The 21,330-nt window shown below is 35.6% G+C and overlaps 1 protein-coding gene across 3 annotated transcripts in view; it reads right to left on the bottom strand.

The window, feature by feature from the left end:
• Positions 1-21,330, bottom strand: part of CUL5 (cullin 5) — a 34,580-nt gene continuing 13,250 nt past the window's right edge. Inside the window, exons 5-20 of one of the 3 annotated variants that reach the window (XR_015257496.1) lie at positions 19,051-19,192; positions 17,978-18,123; positions 17,821-17,901; positions 16,483-16,576; positions 13,095-13,225; positions 12,213-12,320; positions 11,566-11,630; positions 9,286-9,418; positions 8,634-8,765; positions 7,857-7,980; positions 6,921-7,096; positions 6,641-6,802; positions 5,821-5,939; positions 4,753-4,876; positions 2,100-3,646; positions 1-2,015 (exon numbers count right to left, since the gene is read on the bottom strand). Coding sequence is in view for 1 of the 3 variants with exons in the window: in XM_086739569.1 (XP_086595695.1) it covers positions 3,452-3,646; positions 4,753-4,876; positions 5,821-5,939; positions 6,641-6,802; positions 6,921-7,096; positions 7,857-7,980; positions 8,634-8,765; positions 9,286-9,418; positions 11,566-11,630; positions 12,213-12,320; positions 13,095-13,225; positions 16,483-16,576; positions 17,821-17,901; positions 17,978-18,123; positions 19,051-19,192 (1,932 nt within the window). In the remaining 2 variants the exon portion in view is untranslated. Of the gene's footprint in view, positions 3,647-4,752; positions 4,877-5,820; positions 5,940-6,640; positions 6,803-6,920; positions 7,097-7,856; positions 7,981-8,633; positions 8,766-9,285; positions 9,419-11,565; positions 11,631-12,212; positions 12,321-13,094; positions 13,226-16,482; positions 16,577-17,820; positions 17,902-17,977; positions 18,124-19,050; positions 19,193-21,330 lie in introns of all 3 variants that reach the window. The other 2 variants (XM_086739569.1, XR_015257497.1) reach the window with 2 other exon arrangements.

The following is a 21,330-nucleotide window of genomic DNA, read 5'->3' on the forward strand; positions in this document are numbered from 1 at the left end:
TAGTCTTTTATATTACATTTTTATTTTGCAAGAAAATAAATTATACAACTTAAAAAATAAAATTCAAAAATTAAGCAGTACATCAAAATAGTTCAGCTGGACTGCCATACAGAAACTACCACCATTCAAAATTGTACAGCATTATTATCTCGGTAGTGGCACACATTCAAAATTGTAAATACCATACGTAGATAGATATTACAACTCAGGAACTCAAGTTTGCTCAACACTCCAGACTACATATAGTGTATGTGACAGGAAAGCTTTCATGTATTGTTTATTTCACAAATATGACCTCAAAGAATTACAAAGATAGCATCCCAGTCATTTGGATGAAAATAGAAAACAGTTTGAGTTGAAGATAGCAAATCTTTCTGTAAAACTATCAAATATTTTTGCCAATTGTATTTTTAAAATTTGCACTTTACAGGACAATGGCATCCCAATGCAAATCAATGCAACATGTGAACATTCAGAACATTTATATTCAGTTTAAAAAGGTGAAAACGAGAAAGTCACATTGTCTTTTGGAAATGTAATTGCATTACAGTCATAACAAATGAAAGATGAGTAAAAAGAGAAGCTAGGAATACCAACTGTGGAAAGAGGAAAATGGAAGACTTCAGAATTGAAACTGAGATCCTCATCAAGTTGTTGGGACAGAGAAAGATTTAACAGTATTTCTTAATTAAACCTATGAAGAGTGATTTCCCCCCCTTCTACACCAGATTTCATTCCAGAGCTAGTCACCGTGGCAGTGTGTGTGGCAACGTATTTTTCAGATGCAGCACCTCTTTAAGCTAGGTCTTTGGACATATATACTCATAGCTAAAAGCTGCAGCCTTAAAAGTGCGTTGTTGCCATATTGCAAGTGAAGAATAGTTCATTTTCATTTACATCTGAACTCTACCCTCCCCAAAAGAACAGTTTACCCCAGGTATCTCCCTGTGCCCCAGGCGATACGAGTTTTAAGTGCATATTGGTGAAAGTGACCTGATGAAGGACGCTAAATATGATTCTGCATCTTTAACAAATTTGCTGGTGTGAGTCTCATTTAATAAAAAACCCGACATCAATTTCTGGTATATATTTAAAGAAAAATGATCATGTCATAGGCACATTACCAATTATATTTCTGCATCCCAGGTGTTGAGAAATATATAGATATCATTTAGGTTGTATTATTTTATATTTATGAGCTGGGGGAACGTGTAGCTCCTTAGCTTTTAGCAACCTGCTGCTTTCTGCATACACTCCAACTTCCTAAACAGTTGTAGCTGAGATGCAGTTTCTTAAACTTCTCTCTCAAACGTAAATCAATGGCTTCAAAATCAGCATTGCCCCTTTTGTAGCTCTTTCTGCATGACAATTTCACACCTGTTTTCTGGTTAAGGGCTGGAATTGTTTATTTTGGAAAGAGTGTGCTCAGACTGTCATGTTTTCCCCTAATTATCCCAAGTGAGTGTTTATTACTTTTAAGTTACAAAGACTGAAAGTCTTGCAGCAGAAAGTTTTTTATTAGAATTTTGTTTTCTAATGTTCAAATAGTTTTACTGGTTGACTACACAGAGCACCACTTGCTTTTGATTCTGAATTGCAACACCACAGGGCCAACATAAAAGATGCAATATTTTTAAACAGCACCTGCTTTTGAGTATTAATAAAAGCATGTAACATAAGCTGTGGGATTTCAATCAATGGTAATTGGCCAGGTCTCGATTTCTCTCCATCTCTTGTTCACAAAACTCTCACTACCAAAAATTTCTTACTCAAACAGATGTCCTCAGATGTTCTCAGGCAGTCACGCTGGCATTTACACAAGTAATAGAGCATGCAGCCATTCTTGTAGACTTAGCTTTTCTACCACTCTTACTTTATACTTTACTGGAACCATGTGAAAGCAAAACCCCTGCTCTTAATTACTGGAAGGTTTTCCTTTTTTACTGAAGTTAATTGTATCCTTTTCCTCCTTTCAATCATCAAAGAAGATGAGACCTTTAGATGTTGTACTTGAACTGGTTAATTAAAAAAAAAAAAAAATCACACATTTGTGATTTATAGAAGAATATTTATACAGAACTGAGTAAAGCACAACTTACCTTTTGTACCAAGACAGGCACTCTGCTCCAGTGATTCATATTATCAGTCCAGTACATGCTGGGACATTTCAAAATAGTAGAGAGGCAGGTAGTGCCAAACGACTACTTAAGATGATTGAAAACAGAAGAGGTAACATTAAAAAGTTGAAATTCCTGATGTGTATTTGGCACTCTTTCTGCATACACACAAAAAAAAGTATTTTTCCTTAGCTTTTTACCATTTTTGTTAGAATTGTATTTCCTACCCTGCCAGTTTTAAAATAAAAAGGTGAGTTTGTTTTTCATATAAAGATGTTGACTCCTAAGGAACAGACTGGTCCAACTGGATTAACCTTGCATGTATATATAAAGTTACCAATGAGGAATTAGTATAGGGATCTTCAAGTGTTATTTTCTTTCTGGGGAGTTGTGCATCAATTACTCTTTAATGCATTCAGATATATGTAGTCATACTTAAATATTTGGAATACAAATATTAAATGTACAAAGAAATACACTTAATATTTCTGTTCGGTATAACAGATCCATCCATGAAAACTGCTTTTAGAGTAAAGTTATCATTCAAGAAAGCTTTACCTTCTCAGAAAGGATTGTAGCAAATAATCCATCCAAATAAGGTAACAAATAATGTATATCCACTTGTTTACAGTAAACAATTTAAAAACAATGTTCTCTTGCTTAAGGAAAAATATCACCCATGACTTGGAATTACTTTTATGTCACTTATGTGTCAATTATTAAAATCCAGTTACTAGATTGAAGCACTGCTCTAGCCAACAGGTTTTAACTGTAACAAATACATATCAGTTGTGATGCATGTGTTTGTGTCTCTCAAATGTTATTACATAAAAAGGATCAGAGGTGGACAGTACATTACTCTGTTGATCCAAAACACAAAAGTGAAAGTGCTACTTCTAGTCTTAATTGTGTTTAAAAAAAAAAAAAAAAAACCAAACAAAAAAAACCCAAAACTCAGAACAAAACTAATAGCAGTTCCTCAGTGCATGAATATTTGAATATTTTTTCCTTGTGCAAGTACTGGTCATCTAAAAACCCAAACCTGTATTCTTCCTGGTGGGTGTAAATCAAATCTACTTTAAAAAGTTCAAAATGGGCTCTTCATGAATGCAAGTTTCCCACAAAACAGCATGCTGTTAAAAGTGTGCAACATGAAGGGAATGCCATCATGCTAGCTGAATGAGATTGGCAAAATATAGTCCTCAGTAAGGTAAGGCAGGGATTTTAATACGTAACGAAAGTCAAAACAAGTCCTTCTGCAGCACAAACTGTTGCAGCTGTCTGTCCAAGCACCCTTCCATTTAATGTTCTCAGCAACCTGCAGAGTCCTCAAATTATGCCATATATATGAAGGTGTTGATATCCGACTCATCTCTTCTGATATATTTGTGCTCTATAAGCCATTCAATTTGCTCTTTTATCATTTTCTTTTGTGGCAAGAACATGTTTTTCAATATTTCTACCAGTTCAGTCTGAAGCTGGGCATTAGTAATTTTCTTCCGCATTTTCATTATTTGGATGATAGCCTCCTGGTGAGGGATGAGAAAAAAAAAAGGAATTTATTTGAAATGCCTAGGTGAAGTGACGAAGTGAACACAGCATTAACAGAGGGCTCCTGGTAAGGCAAGGCAATAAGGAACTCCGTCTTTTTCCTTAAAAATCAGATATATGCTGCACTTCTTAGCCTAAGCAGACACTGAACTGCTTTTACAAAGAAGCTGATAAAGGAAAAGAATGAAGCATTGGCAAGATGTATAAGACAAGTCCAATCAAAGGAGAATCTGCAGTTAAATCTTATATCTAGAGCGTGAATTACTCACTAAAACCTAATGTTCATTCACTCTATGAGCAGAATTCACCATTTCCATGGTGACTTTGATATACTTTGTGAATACCTCATGAAATGCAAACTTAAAGTCAAACTGGAACTCAGAAGGAGTTCTCATTTCATAAATACAAACAGGCATTAATCCTTCCACTGGAAGTATGATCAAGATGTTAAGTCAGGTGGTACAATTCAAATGTGCATGGCCTGGAATCTAATCTGACTGACAGAAGAGACCTGCAATTTGAAGGTAAGATGCGATTTTTGAGATTCTATTGTAGGTAATGATCTCCGATACCTGACTGAAGGACAACCAACCACAAAGCGGGAAGCTGGAGTCTGTACAACTAAGATGTACTTATAAGCTATCCCTCTAAAGAGAAGGTCTCTCAAAAAGTCATACTGCTATTACTAAAGTGTGATCCCATCTCCGAGATTACTCTCTTCATATAGAGCAGTCAAAGGGATCTCAACAGTGCTGTTTGTGCATGTTGGTGGCTCAAGTCTGTCAGCTTTACCATCTGCTGCTGCCACCCACAGTCACGCCTTCACCGCTTGCTTACTATCTGCATTGTCATCTTTAAAAACAATGACCTGATACATCAGAACAGGAAGCTAACTACCAGGGCACAAACACACATGCAAAATCCGGTATTCGCAAAGGATCTAAGCCAAGTAGCAAAAATAAGTTCCAATGGGATTCAAAAGCATTGATTTCATACATCGACATTCAAGTGTGGACAGCATGCAGTAGTGGTAATACAACAGAAGAAACAGGATAATTGTATATCCCTCTGGCAGTTTACTTGCCTGGGTTCGTAATATTCTTAGCTGGACTATTCCTTCATTTTCCTCTTCCCGCATTCTCTCTGTAGTAAGTTGCAATCGACCAATCAAATTTATCTTGCCCCTTTTCTGAACTTTAGCGTTTTTTCTGAAAAAGTTGTATTGTATGAAAATAAGCAAAAAATAGACTTTTCAATTAAGGAATTCCTGTTAAACTCAAATTACAGCAAGGAGTACCATCACATATCAGATATTTATAGGCTATTAGCATTGCTGCAGTAAGATAGCTCACGGAAAAATAAAAAAACCCCCTCAATATCAATGTCTCTGCACAATAATACCTGAATACACTAACATTACAAAAAATCCATCAATTGAAACTGACAGTGTCCAAAGTTGAAAAGCAGATTTGGAAGCTCTCTCTCTCTCCACAGATCCAGATGTCCAGCTGCTACTGAGAATGAGGCCCAGAATCTGAGGTTACTACCAAGAAGCCAGCTCTAATCATAGTCATTGATAATAAAGAGAGGCAAAACCCGAAGAAAGAAAGAATATCATTTAGATATTCTTTCTTTATACTATCTTATGCTCTGAAGGATTCCAAAGCACCAGTAAAGGAGCACTGCAGTTCCCACTGGAATAAAGACACTCTTCTCTGGTGAAAGCCGCACCAAAAATCCTGGCTTTTGATAGTATACCGTATTATTAAGCAGTTTCACTTCCTTTTTTTAACTTATTACTCTGCTTCTGAAACTTTGTGTATGTGTAATAATCAATACAGCACTAGTGTTCTGCTTACATGCTGCTCTTCACATATGAAATTTCATGGCCTCCAATTTTGCACCTTTTTAAGAAATTTAATCTCACAGAAAACATAATCATAGGAACATTTGTTTGAAGGAGCTGTTGGAGGTCATCTAGTCCAACCACCTACTTGAAGCATGATTACCACCAAAACTAAGCGGGGATAGGGCAGCAAAGCACGTGTCTAGCTGAATCTTGAAAACTTGCAAGGATGAAGCTTAACTCAATGTGAATTCCTTTAATTATAAAATAGTACATTGTTATTTTACTTTTCAAACATCATCTTACATTAAACTGAACTCCTGGTTCACCGAGAAGAGGGTTCCTTCTGTAAAGTCTTTGGGTGAATTGACTTGAGGTTCATACAATAAAACCTGACGTTTCAGCTTTGGAAATGCTACAAGAGACTACAGAGAAAAGGGGGGGGGGAGTGAAAGAATGAAAATAAAACACCAGACTTTCTAAATGATAACAATTACTTTTTAAGAACATAGTTCACTGCTGTGCAGACTGTAGTGAGGGAACCACGTAGCCTTGTTTAGAGCTGCTAGAAGGCAACACAAAGATACCAGTAAAACCAGAGAGGGGACACAGTTTACCAAATCTCCTTCTGAAATGGGTTAGCATAAGTAAAATCATACAAAGGAAAATACACAAACTCATGGCTGAAGAAGTGGTGTTAAGTCTGACTTACGTGACTTCTCTCTTTATTCTGGAGCTAAATAATTAAAAGTCTGATAGAACAAACACTGAAGTTATTTTTAAGCAACATGTATTTATCAGGTGCCACTGATTTTCTAGAGTTAGACCAGTCCCACTTCACAAACCACAGTCATAACTGTGTGCTTTAGGCAGCATACGGTCAAAAAGATCTTGCTATTTCCAAAAGCTTAAGTTAGATAATATTGGGTAGAGAGAATGTGTTAATGTAAAGGCTGTGTGTGCTCAACAGTAGTGCAAGGAGCCAGCATTATGACTGACTACTTAGCAAGAAAGGTGCTCACATTTCAGTTTCAAAGTGTTATCTGACAGTGCTTTAAAAATACTAATCCAGTATTTCAGAGTACAAAAATCAAGAAGAAATCTGTTTCAAGAGAAAGGGAAATACCCATAAAGTCCTCCTAAGTTCTGCATCAGGGAGTTCAGTTGCCAGTTTAAGATTTTCAAAGCTGATCTTCTCTCTGGGTCTTTGGTTCCACGCAAATAGCACAGCTAGCTGAAATGTTGTTACCTCCAAGTCATACTGGCCAACCTCATTCTTAAATGTTATCTGTGAACAGAATGCCAATTTTAGGTATAAGCTTTTCTGGATCACAAACTTTCCTACTATTTCAAATACACAGAAAGTACAGTCATCGAGATTCATACACCGAAAACGATGCACTTACAATTCCATTGGACATGAGGTGGTGCCAGTGCAGTTTTCTACCACTGTGATTCTTTTTATAAAATTCTTCAACTTCTGGGATGAGATCTTCTAATTCCGTGGGCAAGGAGACAAACACTTTTTCAGAACTTCGGGACCAGGCGCCAGCATTTAAAATTTTAATATTCACAGAGTCAGCTGTAAGACAGTATTGGATTACGTGAATCTCCAGGTACAACAGACAGATAAACAAAGTGCTTTTTTTTTTTTTCCTACTCTAAATACAATTATGGAAAACTGAATTTTCGGGAAGTAGCAAGGTGTCTACCTACTTAAACATGAAAGTACTCTATTTATACACCACTGGCTTTCTGCCAGCAACACTGACTGAAATCTCTGGTTTTCTGGCTTGCCTTTGCAGAGCTCCTTAAGCCCTGATGGAGCTTTATAGCTGATGCTTGTAAGCACTACTAAAGGGTTTTCAGCAGTAGCAGGTCCAAAACTGGATGTTCCTCAGCTTCCCTCATCAGTGAAATTCAATCTCAGAAATGTGATTTGAGCTCTTCATAGCGTGCATCCAGCTCTCCTGCTGGCAGGTAAAGGATCAGCACAGCTTGAAGCACTCATGAAGAATGATGAGGGCATAGTAGGAGGAGGTTGTTCAGGCATTCACCTGATTGATACTGATTCAAGCCCCTGCTTGGAATTTAACTAGAAGAGCAGGGAGTCTGTATCTACAAGATTGCTCATAATGAAAATCCACAATAACTTACAGAATGATATAGCTCCAATGTCAACTGTAAGAGAAAGCAGAGCCTACAGACACTTCCAATCTAGGGATAACAATGGTCTGAAGACCTACATTCAACCTGCAGTTGCTATAATTTTTAACTCAAGATTCAACAGAATTATTTTCATTAAGAGAAAGGAAAAATAGCAAATCATTTGAGAACACTACCTGGTAAAGCAAGTTTATTATTTTTGTGCATTTCTTTGAAGGCCTGGTTCAAGTCTTCAGACACTTTGATATCCTGGAACATTCTAGCCAGCTTGTTTACATAGTCTGCTGGCATTCCTACTTCCTGTATAAACAAACAGAACACTAAACTATGACACAGACAACTGTGAACAGAAAGCTTTATTTTTAAAATAATAAACTCAAAAAGCTGAAAAGCATTAAAGTACACAGCTATCATCACTTTACAATAACAGTTAACCTGCAATGCATATGAATTTTTTTTGCATGGATCGTAAGTAGCTACCCCTTAAAGGCACATGATGATTCTTTTAAAGAAATCCAAGTGCTGAAGAACATATGCATGCATTAAGGAATCAATGAATTCTGAGCTTTGAAGGAATGTTTGAGGCATGCAAATAATATTCTAATCTACACAAAATTTCGGAGTTAGAAGACACTTCAAATTATTTACATACCTGAACAACAAGTATACTGCATTTTGCTCATTTGCATATGAAATATACAAAGATAATAATATCTGAAATATTTTAAAATCTATCAATACTAACTATTATGCTCAACATTTCTCTTAGAAAAGGACTGAACTGTTTTACTTGCACAAAGTATTGCAATAAAAGGGAAGTATAACATGTCCTGAGTGGCTTGCAATTTAAGATAGAATTCACCTAAGCAAGAAGGGTATCTAAGATCAAGAGTAGGAATTAATACCATGAGCAAGAGGCACAAGCAAACAAAGAAAGATGTCAGGCTACTTACTCTGAGCCATTCCACCATATTCTCCTCAATTTCACTATCAGCTGATATATCTAATATCAGGCGTCTTGTTAAGTGAGCTTTGTGATATCGCATGAAAACATCTTTATTCTGTACATATTTAAGTACCAAAAGCTGTCAAAAAAATACATTTTAAGATACTTATTTGCATTGTCAGTCAGACAAGTCTTTGAATGCTGATCTAATGCCACTGTAGACTATGAAGTAGAAAAAAGGCTACTTGACATTGCCTTAAGAGTAACTGTGTTAATACTATCACACCGGCATCAACTATGAATCTTTCATATCACACCTCCAATTTCTTCATTTGTCAACCACCAATAACCTTCTCTTAAATCAGAAGAGATACTGACACCGGTATGTAAAAGTCTCCTGCATTATTTTGTAGACTAGCAGTCTGATATAGGCATTAATTTAGCATACTAATTTTGTGAACTGACACACAGACATGAAACACTGCATGGTTCACAAGATTTAAACACACAAAGTTTATTATGATGACATAATAACCTCTTTTCCTTATTGTTACACCTTCCATAACTGTTTTTGAAGACCAATGCCTCAATCCACAAAAGGAAAGAAACCAAACAAATTCATTCTTCAGAATAATCGAGAAGTAGAAAGAAAAGCTTACCACTTCTTTAAGCTTTGCTTCAATTTCTTCAGAGGTTAGTTTTTTGCTTAGTGGTGTTTTTCTTAGCAACATGTCACAGTAATTAGCAAGAAGCTCAGGACATTTGGATTCAGGCTGTGTTTTCAATCCAACACTAAATAAAACAACAACAACATATCTTCAAACTGTGTAGAATCCTGCTATTCTGGAGCAGTCAGACTGTTAACAAGACAGACCACTCTTTCCTGATCCCCTTGACAAGGATTCTGGTATCCTTGTTGAACTAATGAAAAATTAGGGATAAGTGCCTTTTCTTCTTGAAAGAATAAACACTAACATTTTCAGACAGCTTCTACAGCTTGATCATTCTAACTGCTTTTAATTTCAGAACTCTAACAATGAAGGATTACATTCAAACTACAGTTTGAAACAACTAAATACCGCATAGCAATAAGTATTCCAGTAAAGAATTAACAAATGCTGCAGTGAAATGTTCACTCATCCTGTCAGTATTCTCTAATGAGAGGCTCAGGAAGAGCCTCCTGCACTGCATTTCACAGACTTCAAAACCTAACATATCTATTGCATAGCAACGGAATAAAATTATTTTGTAACAAGTATAAACAGCAGACTAACAGTTTGCAGCTTAAAAGCAGATTAAAGTTGAACAAGATGCTACACTAGACAGACTGTGGTTCTTCAAAAGGCATGCAAGCACAAGGTCGCACTCTGAACCTGTGTCTAGACTGGTGAGTAAAACAGTGCCAATGATGAATCCCTATTTCTAGAGTCAGGTGGCACCAACTTTATTGCTAGTCTCAAGCGCCCAGAACAAAGGCAGTGGGTAAGACAGCAGGTAAGAAGCTGTTGGGATGCTCAGGGATCCAGTGTTCTTGCTCATTCTCTCATCGACTAGTGTAGACAGTGCTAAAACTCTTCAGACAACTTGTCCTTCTTAATTCACAAAGCAGCTTGCAGGCCAGTGTTTTCTGCCCTCCTAAAGACCACTTGGAGTAAAAGCATATCACTGGTCTTCTGGTTATTAGAAGACAGAACCACTATTTAATCAATGTGTTCCCAGGTATTTCTGAACAGGAGTCTTCAGGATCCTAACAGCAATGAAAAATTAACAAATTCCATATTCTTAGGCTGAACTTAATGGCATAAGTTAAGCAGGATAAAGTTTCATTTTACTTAAACCAGGTTGTTCAGCTAACAAATTGACTCATTACATACACAGACAACTTGAAAGAGCTTGGGAAGAAGAATGCTGAACAGAAGACCATCGCCGTCATGGTGGTTTCTAAGAAATCACTAGGCAGGTGTAGCTTTAGGAATGAAACAGTTTGAATGAGGTATTGATTTGGATGCTCCCAAGGGAAATGAAAACATTACCAGAGACCTAAAAAACTCCTCTACCTTGCCTACATCTACACAAAGTATAGAAAGCAGGGATCCAGGCTTTCGTGAAGAGGTTCCTCCAGTAACAAAACCAGCAAGGCTAATCCCTGTCTAGGTTTACCATTAGTCCAAAACCAAACACAGAATAAGAACTAGAATGCTGAACAGGTATTTATACCCATCCACCCCTAAGCAGAAGTAATTGCAAAGGGAAGCTGGCAGCCCAGCCACATCAGCTTTGTTTCCACAGTAAATCACACTACGAACTATATACAAGCAACCCCAATCACCTAAATATATACAGATTCCTACTTAAGTGGCACATCACATGTTAAGTGTAACCATCAATTAACTGACTTCTACCTTATCTTGGCTGAGTTAGCAGAGTGTTTTTTCTTCTTGAGTCACACAGGTCTGCTTAACCTACTGGAAGTTGTTTAAACTAACCTGGTTAATCCTGCACTGAAACAAAAATGTAACACCCAGACACGTCACACAGGTGGCACAACAGCAGGTGGTAAACAGCTTGTGGATAGTTACACCTTCATCAGCCACAGTTATTCCCATAAAGATCACTGCCTCAGTTTTCCCCAGGGCTTTTACTGAAGTTGCAGCAGTTATACAGCTCAGGTTTTTGAAATTAGTAACCCAAGAAGTTATTATTAAATTCAGTTAACAGATTTACTCATTACTCTACCATAAAATAACAGATCCCCAATCTCTTGATTTGAATTTAAACAGGCTGCTATTGTGACCCATTGACCCATGCCATGTGAAGAGTGTTTTACCAGAGGCTGAGAAGCGATCTAAAGTTCCATAATCCAAAAAACACAAAGCACTTTTAAACATAGTGTTATTTTTTGAAGAGACCTTGATTCACATGAAGTTTATATGGCTTACCCCTTCTGCTTCAATGGCAATTCAAGTTTAAATATTGTAGCATCATTCACAACTGCTTTGTACGCCTGAAAAATAATTACATTTTATTAGTGCTACACTCTCTTTAACACACGAATCACAAAAGTTTTCTCTCTCTTTTTCGGTTACTGTAACATGAAATCAATCTGATTTTTACTAGCCCATAGTTTGTGGATTTGATTTTCAATACGAGAGTTCAAATCCTACAACTCAACTGCCCATTAACCGATGTTCTCTTTGCCATTACCATACTACTTTCCTTTAAGCAACAGCTTACCAAGGGACTGCACTGAGCAGGTTCCATATCCGAAGTCATGAGACTATACCCAAATATGCAGTAAATTCTAAACATAAATATATTGCTGAATCAGACATTAAGGTGCTCAACACAAAGCTCATCCTCTGATATACTCTACAACATTACAAATGCAATTTTCTGCATGACTACAACACAAATGAAAAGCTAATCAGTTGGTAGTAGGTTTCATCCATATTTTAGTCTGCATACTTACTAGAGTAAGAGCAGCTTCTAGATTTAACAGTGAATGGGCACAAGGATTTCAGAGACATTATAGTATGAATTACAACAATTCTTAAACTGAAAACAAATGATCAGCAGAAACGCATACCTTATCTCTTGCAGTGAGAAATCTTGGATCATCTTGAAAAGCTTCTTTAACCAATTTACTAAATCGATTAAATAGTGTGAGCAATTGCTCTACATATTTCTCAGAATCCTAAAGTTAAAGAGGCAAAGATCAAATAAAAAATGAGGCTCCACAGAATTCAATATGAGCTTGCATGTAATTCCCTGATCTGTAATAACGTAGTATCCTCAAGCCTGAGCACTAAGAATGAGCATTTTATCTTCACTCTCTGTACTGAAGAGCTCTACAGCATGTAAGCTTCAACCCAGACTTTCAGGACAGCATTTCCAATATACAAACATACATATATATACACTCAGAGAAAAAAAAAGATATAACTTTCAAATATTGTAATGACTTCTAAATAAACAAACAAACAACTTTTCAAGGACCAATAAAAAGTACATTCTGATTGCTGCAGATACTCAGGCCTCCTAGACCCAGAGAAAATGACAAAAAAGCTGAAAAAGAACAGTGGGAAAAAATGTTTTAATTTCTACACTGAACAACCTCTCTTAGATCGAAAGCAAATTTCAAATTTCATCAGGAAGTTAGAATTCTGAAAAAAAAAAAGGATTACGCCTTTTTAATGAAGATGCTAACACTATCCTACCATATAGGTATGCCATGCGCTTAATTTATAACCTTTTCTTTATTGCAAATTAGGTACACATTTTAAAGATACAACTGAAAACATAAGGAATAAAAAAAATTACTCTAAAGACACTTAAACTTTTCAATGGATCAAAATTTGACTTTTAAACAAAAATTACTTCCATTGACATGTATGTCCCAGAATTAGAAAGTATTTAACTTCTGAAAAGTTGTTTTTTCATTGCTATTTTATTAAAAACCAATACTTACAGTAGTAATAGTTTCAGCAGCTGCTACCATATCCGCAAGTCCAGCACTAACAATATGTTCTTCTAAGTCTTTCAGCATAGGCTCTATGCCATTCGGAACTTTATCCATCAGTGAAAACATTAAATGCAACTCTGAAAGATAAAAATACTGATAAAGTCAACAGTCAAAGACCTGTGTAATAAAGAAACATACCACATTTCTGCTAGGGATAATTCCAAGTGGAACACTGAATATGTAAAGAACAGATAATCCAATTAATCCCTTAAAAGGAAAAATATTTTGGATACTGTTCCAATTCTGGTCCCACAAAGAGATTCTTCTCAAGGCAAAAAGAGATATTTATTGCAAAGTAATACTTGCTTATGCATATAATATCACAAGCTTGAATAAAAACCCCTAAAGTCAATGGCAATTTTGATTGAGTCCAGGTTCTTCGTCTAACTGCCTTAAAATCCCCATCAAAAATTGGTCTCTTTCAGTTGGAAGCCTATAGGAGTTCATGCAGGAAATTGTATGGATTTCCTTTTTTTTTTTTTTAATTAAAGATAGCTCTGTTTGGCTTTGTGTATCTTCCAATACCATGTACAATGTTTTGGTTTTGTTTTTTTTTTTTTAAACTAAAAGCATGCCAAATTTTAAAGTAACCAAAACTGATTAAGGTAGACAGTATTTTTTCCTTTATCTTTTCCCACAGAGTTTATTTAGTTTTTCTGAAAGTTACCAGTTCAAAAACTTTTAAAACTGGTTTATTTGTCTACTTTTTGTGAAGGTATTTCAACACTGCTTTAAAAAAAATAAATAAATAAAAAAAAGGTGCTGAAACATCAATAATCATCCTGACAAAACTGTCGACAAAGGAACACCTGCATTAAGGCGACCAGACTGTTTTAGAGACACCACAGAGATTTGCACTAAACACAAAGGTCTCTGCTTAATGAAGTAGAACAAATTGATCATGGATTCTGATTCTTTTTTTGACAGAAAAAAAAAAAAAGGTAGATTTGCTTAATTCCTTGATTCTATATCTACTGTGAAAGGGGAAAAAAGCCAGAGGCCCTGTCTATGTTTTCTCCTCTGCAATACTTTTGTCAGCAACATCTGCAAGATCCTGTCCCACTGAGGATGAAATCTACATTATCAACTTCTGTATTCCTACAACTGCTGCAGAACCAAATAGAAAAGCAACGCACAGAAAGGAAAAGAATCATTTTAGAACACAACAATGCAAATTAAAGAATGGAAACTACCAACAACCTTCAACAAGAACTTGCAATGCTACTAGAGACAACTCACAATGGGCTAAAATATGTGATTTCAGGATGGAGAAAAAAAAAAATGGAGTCAGAGGTATTCTCAGTGCAATTTAGATGTACTGTAAGTGATGGCAGCACTGTTATACAAAGAGTAAGTCCAAAAAGCTCACTCAACTTTTACTGGATCTTTTAATCTGTACTTAAAAAAAAAAAAAAACCAAACAAAAAAGGGGTGAGAGGGAGGAAGAGATGGTTAAAAGATGTATTAAAGGTTTCTGCATCTGTTTCTGTAAACAAGTGATGGCATGAATAATTCAAGAAAAATAATTCAGTATTTTTTCCTAATAAATGGTGGCAAAGGAAGACTTCAGGTGCATCTCTAAAACTGTAGGAACTCCCCCTCACCCCAGAAAAAAAAGAACATTTCTCTCAGAATACATTATGAGAGTGAAAAGTAAAAGAAATACATATTGTAGATGCTGGGGCACTTCAACAAGTTCTGTTTTCATTTTTTATTCATAAACATCAAATTTCCTTTTTATTTCCGTTATGAAGTACTTCACAAATAAAATTTAAGCCTCCCAACACTATAAGCAAACAAAAACACACTAAGCCAGTTCTGAAGAGTGTCTGCAAGTTATGACATCTTTGATAGCTTTTAGCTGGAAAACATTATGCCTTCCTTCCTTTGCATGGTACATAAATATTAAGTACTTAAAGTAACACAGTATTTTACAGTAGTGGCCAGCTCACAGCCAAATGAACCCAGCCCTTTTTTGTCAGATGATGTTTAGTAAAGAAGACACCATTAAATTCTTCAGGGCAAATATTATCAGAAAGACACATGCCCAAGCAAAACACAGCAGAGCATGCTATCAGATGTATATATTACTATGTATCGCTCCAGTCTTTAAATAAATTTTTAATCATCTGCACCTGCATCCTTCATTAAAACATTTTAAACAGCATTAGTAGGTCTAGGGGAAAGAAAAGAAAAAAAAAAAGATTTGAAAGAGATGCTTGAGTTCTTCTGAAGAAAGATGCTTCGGATGCTATAGATGAACTCTTCTGAAGATCTACATTTCAATAAGCCTCTCGTATTCTCCTAAATGCTGTAACATATACTCAGAAGAAGTTTTGTGGCTTTCTAGATTTAGCTCTGGACTACTGCCAGAAATCATGCCGCTAGATAAACAGATCAGTATGACATAGTTCTGCGGTCAAGTATTTTCTGAAATGCTGGCTTTAGAAGTATTTTCTACACTGTTTTAAGTCATAAAACAGTCTTCACATTTGCATAGAAATGAAAACTTCATACAGACATTAGTAAATATTCCCTGGCTGCACGACACAGAAACTTAAAAAAAATAACCTGTGACTTCACCTTTTAGATTTTTTCCAATTTCCCTACTTGAATTATGACATTTTAATGACTTATCTAGTTTGGTTTATCATACAGGACCCACACAAGACTTTTGAATTGCACTAACCTGTCAATTTATGGCAGCAGAGTTAAAAAAAAAACATTTTTGAGAACTTTAAAAAGAGTGTGCAGAGCTAACTTTAAATACTCACAGTGACATACTGGCTATAAAACCAAAAAACATGCAGAGGTTTTGTTCATTGACCTATTGGTCCTGTACCAATAATCAGAGTAAGAAAAATATCTCACTGCTTTTCAGAAAAACAGCTTTGTAAAGAAATGCTTCACGTTTTTTCCAGGAGGAACAGGGTAGTGGGGGTAGAATGAAGGGGGAGTTTTTGTACCTGAACTATTCAAACAGAAAATCAGACACATGCAACATTTACCAGAGTTGGTCAACATGAGGAAAATATGCTGTAGGAAAAATAAAGAAAACAGAGCACAAAATATTCTTCTCTTTCAAGCAAGACGAGAACTATCCAGTCATTCAAATTAGGGTATGGTACATACGCATTTCAGAAGTGATATAAAAAATACTAACCAATTATGTTTTTTTTTTTTGTGGATAGAATTGCCCATGTGCATTAATATTTTATCTATGAAACACTGCCACCATCTATTAAAAACTGTAATTTGATATATCTACAAACAAATCTATTTTTATGCAGCTGACGCTGAGTTCATCCTGCACTGCTCTTGAAGCTTCACTTACTTTCTGTTTCATTTCGCTTGATCATGCCTTGGCATTCAGCTAAAATAGTCTCTTTAAAAGACGTCACCAGGGCATTGACGCAGCACTCCATTAACTGAAATATATTAAACACAGAATTAGCTCATTCAGCCATCTGAACAACAAAGTCTGATCTCTCTCAAGTTTGCTATGACACAAAATCTAGCCTGTTCTCAACAACTGTGCTCTATAAAATAATTAATTAATTCACTGACTCATAAAAGTATGTGTAGTATACATTTTACTATATAGGAAACCATATTTCTTCAAAATGTGTAGATTAGTAAATGTGCTAAACTCTCTTCCAAACCAGTAATGAGCTTAATATTTCAGTTGCCTCTTTTCTCTCAAGGGACCCATCACTTTTGGAACATCAGCTATCCTACTTAGTTTCCAAGTATACACCCAAGAGCTAAGAATAGTTCTCATTCCAGCATACCCTATTTGGACCAGGCTGGCTGGCAGGAATGAGACGCTATGGCTAGATCTGGAACAGAAACTGCTTATACATGTCAGGACCATCTCTCTTTCGTCAGCCTCTTTATACAGATTACGTTTTCTAGTTGTGCAAAATGAATTTTTTACAACTTAACAAAAGACAGAAAATACATTTTGATCTAGTGCAGAAAATTCAGATGTAAAGGGTATTCATTTAAAAATAACCTGTTTCCTGAACTAATTTCAACACAGACAATTATGAACTAATGATTCCAGTTAAATCTTCCTCCAGAATCTGAACTGTGTAAAATTCTGCTCAAGGAGTATGAAGAGGAAAAAAAAAAAAACCAAAAACAACAACAACAACAAAAACAAACCCATCCTTTATATTGAATGGCCATATTTCAGCCTCAGCAGAAATCTAGAACAGTTTTAACAAAATTTCTATTGCTCCTTTTGATTGCAATGAACAATAACTCTTTCAGGTATTCTAAAATGAGCACTGAGAAACTCTTTACCTACTAGACTGGCCAGCTTATTTTCAAATCATTCTCATTCACTGTTAAGCACAGAAAATAAAATCATGCCTGACTCAAAATGAAAGACTAGAAATTAACTTAAATAAAAACCTGCCCTTTATCTGAACTTTTGATCTACACTTACTATTAAAACATGTGGAGAAATTTTTAATTGCCAGATTGGAAAGTAATACAAATTTCTGCAAGAAAAAATATAATGGATTATTAAAAAACATAAAATCAACAGTTTCATATCAAGTTATTGCTACCAAAGAATACTGTAACATACAGAAAAATCAAAGCAGCAATGTAATAGTACAATATAAACATAAAATAAGTCAATTTTTGTACACATTATACTTACCGCTTCCACGGAGTTACATTCACGCCTTGTTTCTAAATATCGTAGTGCTCTTTTCTCTTCTTCTTTTAGTTTAGCATCTGCCTGTGCAAAAGTAGAACAGCAATCATTTTAAGCACTAACACTTTCAGAACAAAGCTACAACTGAATTTTTACTTACATATTTCATATAATTTTGTACACCATTCTGTTGTAAATAAGAAGGAGCCTGTGTTCTATAAAATCTCTCTGTTGAATCCAAATACGCCTTTTCAAAGTTATCCCGATATATCTGAAGCTTATCTTCAGGATTAGAACAAAGGTTAACTGCAAAGAGAAAGTCCAAACTTACTCTCAGGTCTTGGAAACTTAAGTGGCTAATAATAAGCAAATCTCTCTTGTTAAAGTGAGTCTTGTATTAAAAGGTTGTATTGAACAATTTGAAGTATCCTATAAATGCACTCTGATCTCTGAAGGTAACCAAAATTGCCCAGTCTTTGCTCCAAAAATATTTAGATTAACTTCAGGGAACTGGAAAGAACTTCATACTTATCTCCAGCATTTTAGACATTCAAACACGGTAAGCAGAAATATACATACAACTGCAAAATTGGAAAGAAAAAGAGGAAAAAGGACCTCAACATAATGCCCAATAAAGTGAAAACTTCTCTGCCTGACTCAGCAAACAGCTTTTCTTAGACACTGTTCTCAGAATCCCAATGTCTTCATTTTGGACTTTTCTTTTTGCCTTATTTTTTCTCTTGTCTTACAAGAGTGGAGACGGTGAGCTTAGCCACAAGTTTAATTCAACAGGCTGCAGAACTTTGAAGAAGAGGCAGGCAATAGTGAAATGTCATAGAAGTTTCAGATACACAGATCTGTTTTGCAAAGAAGAAAAAGACCGAGAGCCTTAGATACAGCCTGTTCAGCCTTTCTTCTTCCAACTGCCTGAAGTGTCAGAAACAGGACAGAAAGAAACACAGACATAAGGTTATATGTGCAAACCTGTAAGGTCAAAAAGTAGTTTGCTCTTTGAAAACACTGATTTTGTAGTAACTGTTAAGTAGCTAAATCACTTAGAAGTTCAAGATTTTAAACAGAATTTAATTGGTATCACATAGCAGCAACAAAAAAATAAAGACAAAATGCTGAGATAATTATTCCAACCCTACCGCCACAATTGTCGACTTTGTATAATGAAAATTCATTTACTAAAGCAAGGACACAACAGAGAGCAGTCTGCGCAAGACATACCATATGATTCTCGAACTCCAATAACGAGCTGAGAGTCGAAAGCTTCTCCTAGTCTTTCAGCATGAACTAGTTTCATTGCACTGTCCTGAAGTCTGTTTTTTATATTTGAAAATATGGATTCATTCCACGTATCCAGCATGAGCTGTGTATCAGGAAGAAAGAATAAGCAAAATTCCTGTCAAAAAGGTATACACAGACCTACATTTGTGCAAAAGAAATACAACAGATCAGAAACAGAAATCAAGCAATTTCTAATGTCATTTTCAGGTTATATACAGCAGTTCAGCTACCTTAGAACTGGATCTTGCTCTGAACTTGTTACAGAAGTAATATCCAGCTTACATTCTAAGCTTACTTTATGTAACTGGACAACTAGGGGAAGCAGTATTTGATTCATATATTAATTCCAAAATTTTATATTATTTCTACAGTTCACAGTAATCAGTCAAGTAACTTTTCCAGCAACGCAATATGTCAGGCGTTGCAATATCAGGGGGTACTTTTGAGCCAAACATACAAATATAGTTCACTATTTGGCAGGCTCAGTCTTAAAATGAAACCAAAAACTCAATTAACATCAGTTATGTACAGAAAAAAAATGATGGGTTTGGATTTATCTAACAGGAAAGTTTAATATGCAAATAATGTATATATAATTATAAAAAACTCCAAAGCTCACCTAAGCACTGCAAAGTTTTAAAATTAGTTATGGAGGCTTCTAATAAAATCGTCATCACTCAAAGGGTCTCTTCATATTCCACTGTGTGAATTATTTTTTTCTTTTTCTTGGTGATTGCTACTGACACTGCTGCAAATGTATTGCATTACACCTGATCACCAGAGCCAATGTGCTGCAGCCAAGCAACATGAAAAGCTCATTGGGAAGCTAGGCCACACTTATGTCCACCTAAGCTCCACCAGCTGTTCAGTAGTAAATACTCAAAGCACGTTTGTTAAAAATCTTATGTTGCTTTAGAATTCAAGGTACTGTGCTCGGGTTTTTTTTGCCCTTACACACTGGTTCTTTCTATATGCTACTGAACACCTAATTAAATTATGCTAAAGATTAAAAGATAATTCTAATTTTTTTCTATCCAACACATGCCATTTCATTGCTTTAGAAGAAAGCTCAAACTTACAGTATCTTCAAACTTGACAGTAAGTGCTATGAATGTAATTTAAATATGCCAATTGTCTGTCTACACTGGCAGTTGAAAGCAGATTGGAATAAAATTCACCAGTTCAAACTTTACCTCATGATTGTGAATAACCTTACTAAAAACAAACTTAGGGTGACTTGATACAGTTGCATGGCAAAGTGAATAGTAAAGATTAGATTGTCTTGTTCCATTCTCGCTTTTTAAGTTTTAGATTTTAGCACATCAAGCACCTAATAAAAAGTCAGACATTCTGTCAAAGCAGTTAAGTATACCACCCTTTATTCTTAACTTCTCCATAATTGTCTCTCAATTTCAGCTAAATTTCAATTTCTGACACCGAAGTCATATGCATTGGAAGGGAAATATTGTTCAAAACACTGGAACATTCTTAGAAGCAAAGCTTTATTTGATTACACTTTCTTAATTTCTTTTTTCATTATTTTAACAATATTGATATGCACATTATGGTTGCACTGCATAATTAAAGAACTGGTTTACAAAAACTGAAATGAGTAAAAAGTGGAAACGAAAACAGTGAGATAATGTCAAGCAACCTGGCAGGCACATTAACAGCCCTGTCATTGTCAAACTGCTTTTAGACACTATGGATAAGGAAGTTTTATGGAGGTATTTGAAGGAAAACACACATATCATTTTGGGTGACTATATGAAGAATTTCTCAAGCGTGGGAAAAGTTTTCACAAGGTGCTTTTTAGAAAACTACAGAGAATGATGCCAGAAACAGGAGTGACCTTGAGCAGTGAATACGAAGTAATAAGATAGGCTGGAGACTCTGGGCTTTGATGACCCAATCATGAGATGGTCCTAACTGGACTGCATGTGAGAAATAAGACATGTCTCTGTCAGCTTCAGTCCCAAACAAGATCTGAATTCTTAGACACCAGTTCTTTCTCCCAGTTTCTCCTCACTACCTTCTTCACTCCACCTTGTTTTTTCTTCAATTTTCTTAGCTTGCCTGCCTTCTGCATACAACAGTTAAGAGTTCAAGTTTGCCAGATCTTGGAGAGTCTAATAAGATACTTTCTCCAACAATGAAAACAAAAAAGGTAACTTGAGGTGGTGATTCATCTCTTTGCTGCTGTTCTCTCTTCCTTTCTTT

The sequence above is a fragment of the Chlamydotis macqueenii genome, chromosome 1, assembly GCF_036417535.1.
Source record: "Chlamydotis macqueenii isolate bChlMac1 chromosome 1, bChlMac1.mat, whole genome shotgun sequence".
NCBI lineage: Eukaryota > Metazoa > Chordata > Aves > Otidiformes > Otididae > Chlamydotis > Chlamydotis macqueenii.